General features: G+C 55.2%; 2 protein-coding genes across 2 annotated transcripts; one reads left to right on the forward strand and one right to left on the reverse strand.

The window, feature by feature from the left end:
• Positions 1-543: 543 nt before the first annotated feature.
• MONBRDRAFT_17406 (uncharacterized protein) lies at positions 544-5,224 on the forward strand (the record flags this gene model as incomplete). Its single annotated transcript, XM_001742409.1, has 20 exons — positions 544-645; positions 731-808; positions 931-1,032; positions 1,132-1,275; positions 1,399-1,496; positions 1,680-2,133; positions 2,280-2,315; positions 2,426-2,548; positions 2,767-2,897; positions 2,987-3,034; positions 3,140-3,190; positions 3,272-3,329; positions 3,433-3,548; positions 3,683-3,787; positions 3,902-3,981; positions 4,085-4,161; positions 4,281-4,353; positions 4,466-4,554; positions 4,660-4,764; positions 4,886-5,224. The coding sequence occupies 20 exons, from the start codon at positions 544-546 to the stop codon at positions 5,222-5,224; spliced, it is 2,409 nt and encodes an 802-aa protein (XP_001742461.1).
• Positions 5,225-7,882: 2,658 nt separating this feature from the next.
• MONBRDRAFT_35733 (uncharacterized protein) lies at positions 7,883-9,965 on the reverse strand. The gene is made up of 5 exons (XM_001742853.1): positions 9,484-9,965; positions 9,244-9,370; positions 8,977-9,152; positions 8,683-8,856; positions 7,883-8,581 (listed from the first exon to the last, which is right to left on the reverse strand). Exons 1-5 carry the CDS (start codon positions 9,796-9,798, stop codon positions 8,354-8,356), a joined length of 1,020 nt encoding a protein of 339 aa, XP_001742905.1. The 5' UTR covers positions 9,799-9,965; the 3' UTR covers positions 7,883-8,353.

Raw genomic sequence — 9,965 nt, forward strand, 5'->3', positions numbered from 1 at the left:
GCGCCGCCTGCGTGCATGCGTGCCCTCGTGCCTTGAGGTTGACTCATCTCCATATGCTCTCTGGCTCCGTCCTGGTTAGACTTGTCGTTGCCGTACACGATGGCTTCTCCCTCATCCTCAGGTCAGTGAAAGCCCCGTGCAGGGAGGCGGTCACGCCGCACGTCCTGCTCGTGCTCACCTCAAGCGCTCGCCGATTTGGTACAGTCTGTCTTTCGGCGGCCAATGCCTTTGTGCCGCTGGGCGTGACACACCGCAACCAACACCCGGGTGAACTGCCGCGTACCCCCGTGCCCTTGCATCACCTCACCGCCGACGAGAAAGTAAGCCAAGCCGCCCTGTGAGCTCCATCCGCAGGTCTGCCTGTTGAATTCGCCTTGGCTGATCCCACCGTGCCACCGTGCGTGTGCCAGGAATGGGCCAATCCTTGGCCAAAGATTCCAGCCAGTGAAAACAGCAAAAACGTTGCCATCTTCACCTCGGGTCTGTGCTCTCCCTGTCTCCAGCCCGTGGAATACATGTCACTAATTCCTGCTCACACTACAAATGTCTGCGCCAGGTGGTGATGCCCAAGGCATGAATGCGGCAGTTCGTGCTGCTGCTGCTACCTGCCTCACCTACGGCGTTAGCGTCTACGCCATCTACTACGTGAGTCGTGCCCTGCCCCGCCCCCCCTTGTTCATCACTTGAGATTTCACTCACAACCCAACACCCTGGCCTTGACGTGCATCAGGGGTATCAAGGCATGGTCGATGGCGGCGAAAACATAAAAAAGCTGGACTGGAAGGACATTAGCAACATCTCGCAGATTGTACGTCGCAGTCCCCAAAGCATCCTTGACTTTTTTTTTTTTTCCTTGGCGGTTTTTTTTTCCTTATTTTTTTAAAAACATTTATGCCGCCTTTCCTGCATCTCACGGCCTCGTTCTTCAAGGGTGGTACCGTCATTGGGTCAGCGCGATGCCAAGACTTCCGCACGCACGAGGGCCGTCTCAAGGCCGCCTTCAACCTGGTCAAGAACGACATCGATTGCCTGGTGTGTTCTCGATGCGCTTTGCGGTGTCACGCGTCTCTCTATTCTCTCCACTCACGCCTGCTCATGCGTTTCTGGTTTGCGCTGTCTCCTCCCGTCCAGATTGCCATTGGTGGTGATGGCACCCTGACCGGTGCCAACATGTTCAAGCAAGAGTGGCCCAGTCTTCTCCGGGAGCTGCAGGCCAGCGGTCAGATCTCGGAAGAAGCTCATGCCAAGCACGAATACCTTTCTGTGGTTGGCATGGTAGGTCATACACGCTGTGTACCGTTCTCAACCGTGCGCCAAAGGCTGCCTGTCATCTCCTTGCCTGCACAGATGACAGATTCAGGCCGGCTCTCACTCATCAATACCGCGCGCTGGACGCAGGTCGGCTCCATTGATAATGACATGTGCGGCTTTTCAATGACCATTGGCTGTGACTCAGCCCTCAATCGCATCTGTGAAGCCATCGATGCCCTCACCACGTAAGGGCCTCAACCATGCTCCCACCTACTCTGTTGATGGCTTCTCCAACGCTGATTCGAGCAGCGCCCGCTTCGACTGTTTGCTCTTGGCCCACTCTTTGATGCCATCTGACAGCAGTCACCCTGAGCTCAAGCTTTTATTTTTGTTTTTTGTTTTTTAACTGTGACACGGGATTGCAACAGGACGGCGCAGTCGCATCAGCGCACCTTTATCATCGAAGTGATGGGACGTAACTGCGGTTTTCTGGCTTTGATGGCCGCCCTGACCTGTGGGGCTGACTATGTGCTGTTGCCTGAGCACCCCCCGGAGGCCGACGACTGGGAGGCAGCCATGTGTGACTCGCTCAAGCGCCGCCGCCGCTACACCAATTTCAGCCTCATCGTGCTGGCTGAAGGTGCGACTGACAAGCACCGCAACCACATCTCAGGCGAATACGTCAAGAAGGTGTGCTCCGAACGGCTTGGGTATGACACCCGTGTCACCACCCTGGGACACGTGCAGCGTGGCGGTGCACCTTCCGTCTACGACCGCATCCTTGCCACACGCTGCGGTGCCGAGGCAGCATTGGCCGTCCTCAACGCCACCCACGACACACCGGCTCGCATTGTCGGGACTCGTTGGACTCAAATGATTCAGGTATGTGCCTGCTGCCTTTGTCTCGTGTACAAGTGACCGCAACTTCCGATCATCAAGTTCCCTCCTCCGCTTCCCAAAGTCCCCGTCCGTTGAGCATTGCGCTTCTTTGCTATTGGCTCACCGCCGTGCACGCTGTCTGCGGCTAGGTGGATCTGACCGAGGCGGTGGAGCGTACGCGAGAGGTCAGCCTTGCTCACAATCCGACTGCCCATTGCATCTGCCCTGCGAGGCGGTCCCTCGCGCTGCGTTAATGCTCACTCTCTTCCACCCCCCCCCCTTTTTTTTCAAACAGGTCGGTGCGGCCTTGGAAGCCAAGGACTATGACCGCGTCATGGAGCTACGTGGCCGTGCTTTCCGCGAGGAGCTCAACCTCTTTTTCCGGATTCGCCAACATCACCAAGATGAAGCGCCCGAGGTACCCTTGGTTTCAGGCTTGAACCCTCGCGTGCTCGGTTGCCAGGACTTGATTCCTCACAACAAAACAAGCTTTTTTTTTTTTTTTTTTTTTTTTTTTTTTTTTCTCATTGTGTCACATTCTGATCGAGCATTTGCGGTTACAATGCGGCGCCGGTGTTGATTGGCGTCTTTGATTTACTTAAAGGGTATCTTGCCGCCTCGTTGTGCGATCTATAGACGCCGTTCAACGTGCTCGTGATGCAAATGGGAGCCCCAGCTGCAGGCATGAATGCCGCTTGCAAGGCCGTTGTGCGGGACCTCATCAATGGCGGTCACAAGGTTTATGGCGCCGTTGGTGCCCTTGAAGGGTGGGTATACGTGTCGCTTGCCGCGCGTCGTATGTTTGTTCGCAAGCTCGATTGCACTCCCTGCTCACTTTTCTTCGCTTGTGATGTAGTATTGCCAACGGTGATCTGATGGAGCTGCGCTGGGATCATGTCAAGGGGTAAGGCTTTGCGCAGTCATCGGCCAGACCCGTCGAATCAAGCGCTGGAACTCGCTCCGATAGCCCCGGGCCTCACTGTGTCTCCCGATGGCTTGCTTTGGCTAGCTGGGCCAGCAAGGGCGGTGCTGCCCTCGGCACCAACCGCACAATGCCCGAGTATGTGTCGCGCCGTGCACGTTGTTCGACGTGCGTCTGAGTCTTTGCGTAGGCCCTCACGTCTATATCCCTTTTGCTTAGCGAGATGACCAATGGCATGGCCCGTATCGCCGAACAGCTGCGCACCTACAATATCCACGTATGGCTCAGCCCGCACAGTGCTACCTACCCCTATACCTCAATCCCATTTGCTCCGATGAACTTGGTCGCATTTTCATGTTGATCAAACCGTTCTCTCTTAGGGCATCATGGCCGTGGGTGGTTTTGAAGCCTATACTGCGCTTGGTCAACTCGTGGATGCGCGCGATCAGCATGAGGAATTCTGCATCCCCATCTCTCTCGTGCCCGCCACCATCAGGTATATTTTTCCCAGGGGTGTCTGTCTGATGGCTGTTTGAACACAACGAGATGCTGCGAAGCCCTAAAACTAGCGGAGGTGTAGAGCCCAGTCAACGGCATCTCATGCCCGCTTGTGCGCTCGAATCTTCTTAGCAACAACGTGCCTGGCACCTCTCTCTCGCTCGGCTCGGATACGGCCCTCAACACTATTGTGGACGCCATTGACCGCCTCAAGCAATCAGCACTGTCATCGCGCAAGTACGTGCTCCTTTCTTGCGCTTCAAGACTAGCCGTGTTTGATTGATTATACCTCCTAGGACATTCCGTTGTTGCCCCGTGCATGCTGATGCTTTGTCTACACCTGGACCGTAGGCGCCTTTTCATTGTTGAAACCCAGGGAGCGTACTGTGGCTATTTGGCCTCGATGGGTGCTCTTGCCGGTGCTGCTGATGGTGCGTGCTGGTTGTCGTCGCTTCCATCGTCGTTTTTTGGGCCCGTTGTGCGATAATGGCATTTTTGCTTGTCCCTACCACTTGGTCTGTTGGTCTTGACTAGCGGCCTACTTGTACGAGGAGCGCTTGCGCATTGATGATCTGATTGAGGATGTTGATATTTTCCGCCGCAAGTTTGAGGTGCGACATGGTCAAATTCTTCACCCCAGCCGCGAAATGACACTGCACTTCATTCCTCTTTCCTCGTGCCTTGCTTTTGTTTCTTGACTGCTTTTATTCAATCTTGTCCTGTGCAACAGGAATTTCATTGCGCCGTCATTGTGCGCAACGAGAACAGTAGCAAGAACTACGACATGGCCTTCCTCAAATCACGTGCGTACGCACGGGCTGCCAACTAACCAAGCGCTCTCGTTGTGTTTTGCCAGACGATCAACCCTGTTGGACAGGCCCTCTGACCATGTCGCTTGACGGATGGTGCGCACAGTGTTCACGGAAGAAGGCAGTTTCGATGAGACTCGCCCAGCTCAGGTCCAGTTTACCTGCCGAGACCTTGTGCTTGGGCATCTGCTTCAGGTATCCAAAAGCCCGTCTCCCATCGTTCACACCACGTTTCTGAGAGGCTGGCTGGAGATGAAACGCGGTGACACCTGTCTGTGTGCTCTGATACAACGCTTCTAGGGTGGCAGCCCCTCGCCACTAGATCGCCTGCGCGGGGCTCGCTTGGGCGCTGTCTGCACACGCTTTTTGATTCATCACATGACCGAGGGCTGGAATGGTACCAAGGTGAGAACTTTTTGGCGCACAAACCAATTGCAAGCACTGGCTTTCGACCGCGGTTGGGGCAAAGGGAATCGAGAAGCGACGGCTGCCTGTGGGGTCACGCCACACGTGTCGCGCCAATTAGGTCAAGACTTGCACCAACGACTCTGCCTGCGTCATTGGCATCAAGGACCGATTTGAAGTAGCCACACCCTTTAGCCAGCTCAAGTCGGAGACAGACTTTAAGCTGCGCAAGCCCAAGTCAGTCACTAATCGTGGGGTCCATGCGTTGTGTTTTCGCTCGACCTCACCTTTTTCTTTTTCTTTTTCTTCCGTGGCGCGCCTGGTTCAGAACGTGCGAGTGGGCCAATGCAAACCGATTGATCCGTGTGCTCGAGGGCACCCTGCGCGAATCCGACCCCAAATATCAGGTGCGGCGCGTCGACTCGGATTTGCCAATTGGCAATTATTTGTCGAACGCTGAACTGACACCCTCGCTCTGCTCTGACGGTCCTTGCGTGGGCTCAATAGGGCGAGGCATCGGTTCAGAACGTAGACGGCAGTGCTTGCTAACTCATCCAACCCTCAGCTCTGTCTTGAGTCACACAGCGTGTCGCCATTTCCAATCGTCTTCGTCCCGCCCCCGCATCTTTGTTATCTCTTTGTTCGTTCATGCTTTCATCTTCTTCTTCTTCACAATCAAGCAAAGTTGACCTATGTTCTGCATGCATGTATGCACGTATCCATGCATTGCTTACCGATGCTGAGAGCAAAGTGAGCTCGCAGACTGTGCGCCATGCACCACGCGACGCCAGAACCACAAAGAAGCTTGACATGAATCAATTTTGATGATCTGATAAGCACCATCCCCCAATCGCTCCCGATTGATTGAAACGAAGCAGCCGCTGCTGAAGCCGGACGACGTTCAATGCTGTCTGGACCGTAATAGTTGCAGGCATGGTGTGCGAATCGTTTACACCGCAGGTGCTGAGACCACAGCAATGCGCAGAGTGCTTCATGCATCGCTCCGCGCATCGCGAGGTGGCTGCAAATAAGCCTGCCGTGCTGAACCCCCATGTCTCCGTGGCAAGCAACGAGGATAAGCTGGTATGCCAGACTTCCTTTGGGCATCCATTCGTCGCATCAAACGCAGCGTAGTATGGCACCTCACGCTCTCGCCCTCGTCGGTCCTGGGCGGGAGACATGTGTAGCGCCAGAAGCTACAGACACTCAAGGGTGGGCGGCTGGCAGATCGTTTCGACTCGAGTCGACGTGAGGAGGGCAGTATGCAGTTGCGTGATCGAGCACCGACCCAGGTCAGCCCCATGCTGGCAGTTTGATTTGATGATGCTCGGCGGCCACTCATGTTTAAAGCGTCCTTGGCCACGTGACCCCATACGTGCAGGCAGCTTCGGATTTACAGCAGCTCAAGAAAATGTTCAACGGTCATGTGCAAAACGTCACGAGGTTTGTTCCTTCTGCAATGCAAGAGGATGAACATGGTCTTACGGGCGCGCACTGGGCGCCTGATGCACCTGTTGGCTACGTGTGACCGGTGTAGTGATCGGTCCGAATACGAATCCGCCACGTTGCGACGGCTGCGGGAGAAGGAGGAACGGGAGCGCGTAAGTTGCATCACCCTTTCATGCTAGGGGAGGTTGGTACTTTCTCACATGCAGCTGTGCTGTCCTGTGCTGGTGACTTTAGGAAAAACGAGACTATGAACGCAACTTGTCATTGGCTGAACGTGAGCGTCAAATTCAACGCGAGGTTGGTTTGCTTTGCCATCTCCTCGGCCAAGAGTGAAATCGAGGGATAGCTTGTCCCGGACGATGTACTCCTCACACATTCGTGCAGCGTGAGGCAGCACAAGAGGAAATTCGGCGGGAGGCGCTGGAGAGGAAGCTACGGGTCTGTTGCACCAAACCGCCCCCGCCCTTTGGCTGCAAGATCATCGCCCCACGCGACAAGGCTCATTTTGAGCACTCGGATGTTGGTAGGCCACGCGTTTGGAAGAGGACCGGCAACAACAAGAGGAACATGCTTATCAATCCGCCCTCGCGGAGCGACTGAGAGCGGTGGGTCTCCAAGCGCTGCTGATCAAGTGCTGGGCACTGGTGGGCCATAAACTCTCTGAGGTTCATCTGTACCGCTGTACGCGAGGCTCAAGATCATTTCGCCATGTGTGTAGGGAATGCCCAGGGTGATTGCACAGGGCCGTACTCTGGAGGATCGACGTCGCCTCTCGTGCGTGAGACACCTTAATCTTATCGCAGCCTGGGTGACATGGGCTCAAAATCAAACGTTCTTGAGGTTCACTGGACTGTGCAAACAACAGGCATGAGCATGGTCGCGGTACCTGGGTGGAAAGGCGATATCACACCGGCATCACTGGATGGGAGTGGGACGGCTGTGGCTGCGGCAGCTCAGACAAAGGCAGCTGGTGTTCTGAATTCCAAGGCCCGGTGGGCCCTGATGATCGTGAAGACTTTGACTCGTTCAGATCATCGCTTGCGGCATTTGCAGATCAAGTCGAGGAACGTGTGCGAAAAGGTGGGTTGGCAACTGGGCGATGGGAATGTTTTCTGCCCATTGTTGTTTCTCTCACAAGTGCCGCACCGCGGATGGGTGTTTTCGGGCCCCGGTAGGTCAACCACGAGTTGTAGCATTGGGACAATCGCGCGCTGAGCGGCAACGCCGCTCTCACACAATGAATACCTGTTCTGGTGTGCGAACTTGTGGGAAGAAGGTTGGTGCGGGACTCTATGTTTGGTTGTGTACTGTAAGTTGCGCAGCTGCTTTTTTCCGGCGTGCTATTGAGCCGGAGTTGATGTGACTGGCGCAGGGTCAAGGGTGCATTGGTCAGTTTCAACAGCAAAACGGTGCTGAGATCTGGTGAGTGCCTGCAGCATGGCAAGCAAGCACCAAGCCCCGCTGCATAAGCTTCTCACGTTTGCTACATTGCCGCATGCCTCTTTCTTTGAACGGCCAGGTCGTGCTGTGGGTCCGTACGCCGAGACTGGTGGTGTGGCAATTACGAAGGCCATCGAGAATAAACTTTTATCTGAAGCCTGATTTTCTGACTGCCAAAAAGACAAAATTCATGGTGTGCATGGAGCGAGAACACTCTCGATGAACGAAGGAAAAGCAGCGATTAAATTTGTGGAAAAGTGGGTTAGATGCATGTCACGCAGCCGGTACTGGGACAGGATCGGCGGGAGCCGCTGCATGAGTTATTGCAGTGGACTTGCATTATCACAAAGGCAAAGGTCAAAGAAAAGGAGATGGCAAGTTGCACATGGACGAACAAGTTACAAGGTCAAGTCCAAAAAGTGCCACACTCAGCCAAAGCGCCGGCGTACTCTTTGGATTCTGATTCATTCAGGCGCTGTGAACAGCGCGGGTTGATAAGGGAGACGAGGTTGACAGACTCGACACGCCTTGTTTGCCCCGCATGACGGGAGAGGTGCCCATCACATGGGACATAAACATGGATGCACAACAAGTCGGACAGGGTAACTGGCATGGAGGAAAAAGGCACACGATAAAGGCAGGCTGAGCCACCAGCACGGAAGCACGACAAAGGGAACTAGAACAGCGTCCCTCAGCAGAGCTACTTGGCAGTGTCTGGCTCCGTGGGAATCAAAGACTTCCATGCTTCCACGTTGTTGGTGATGGTATCGAGATGGGGCTTGACGACGGGGAAGGCGGCTGCAATGGCCTCCCACCAGGGCTTGGCGACGAAGCTGATAAAGCCCGTCTCGCCCTTGGCCAGAGCTGTCTCGCCACGGCCATCCATGAAAGGCAGCACAGGCAGGCCTTCTTGGCGCTCCAGGTCGCACTAGAGTGGATTTTGGAACGATTTGCACCCCGGGATGAGGACAAGATATACAGGCCGCAAAAAGGCAACAATGGGTAGATAGGTGAGGACAGAGGACGCACCTGTTGGTTGAACTCGGTTTGCAGACGAATGGCCCATTCGCGTGTGACATCAAAGGGCTTGATGGGGTTGTAGAGATCGGCGGTGTGCAAAAGGCTTTGCATAAGCTTCTTGCGCTTTGCCGGGTCTGTCTTCAGAGCCTCGAGATCCTGGGGTCCATCCTTGTACTCTTCTTGCTAATTCACGTGGGAAAAGACGAAGAGAAGAGGAAAAGAGAAAATGAGACTTGGTGGCCACACAAAGGGGGGTGGCGGGGTGGGAGTGGCTTGCGGAAAGAGATGCGGTGAGATCCGTACCAGAAACTTGAGTTGAGTGCCGTGAAAGCTCATGTCCGTGCCGAGGATGGCAAACTCGACCAGATCGTCAAAGCGAGCCCGCTCGGCCTCGGAGAGCACGCTGAGAACACTGCGGCCCTCGGTGAGGATGGACATTGTGGTGGCGATGTGGTGGCGCTCCAGGATGTTCTCATCGTCTAAAATGACAAAGAAAGCACAAGCGGCTGTGAGGTCCAGGAGTGATTTCGGCAAGGCCGAGTCGGCCGAGGCAGAGGTGTCATCTCGTACAGTGTGCGCCGATGGCCTTCTTGCTGTTTTGGTAGTATGAGTTGGAAAGGCCTTGATGATCAATGTCGTGGCAGAGGGCAGCAATGAGGAGGGTGACAACCTCAAAGGGTTCCCAGCAGCCCTTGATCTATGAAACCGTCCAAGGATGTAATACAAAAGCGGAGAGGCGAGCGGAGAGGTGAGCGGTGTGGCGCTTGAGCCTGATTGACAGCGGCGTGCGGCTGGGGTTGGAAGACGCACATCCTTGAAGAGAAGGTAGAGGGTGTGCATGACGGAGACGGCATGGGCAAAGTTGTGGAAGGTGGTCTCGTTGTATTTGCTCATGACCTCGGCGACGAGGTGGTGCACGTCGGCTTCTTCAACGCGGAAGATATCACAAATGCCTGCATGGATGAGCATGGAGGCTGCCAATTGGGCTTGGTCGTCCTTTTTCAAGGCCAGGGTGTTGAGCTCCCATGAAAGCTCATCGATGGCCGGAGCGGCAGCGGCAGCCTCCTTGGCGCTCATGGTGATGGGTGCAGCAACTTCGGGGGTACCGGTGTTGATGGAGTTCATGGCGATGGCAGCGACAAAAGGGTCGCCAACTCAGCCAGGAAAAGGTGGCACAAGCACGCGTGTGTTGTCAAGGCGAGCGCAAGCGCGACGACACTGCCAACGACGCAGCCGGAGTCAAGGACACCAAGATCCCTATGACGAGGAAGGGGAACGAGAGGCGCGAGCGT

This window comes from Monosiga brevicollis, genomic scaffold (genome assembly GCF_000002865.3).
Source record: "Monosiga brevicollis MX1 MONBRscaffold_2 genomic scaffold, whole genome shotgun sequence".
Lineage (NCBI taxonomy): Eukaryota > Choanoflagellata > Craspedida > Salpingoecidae > Monosiga > Monosiga brevicollis.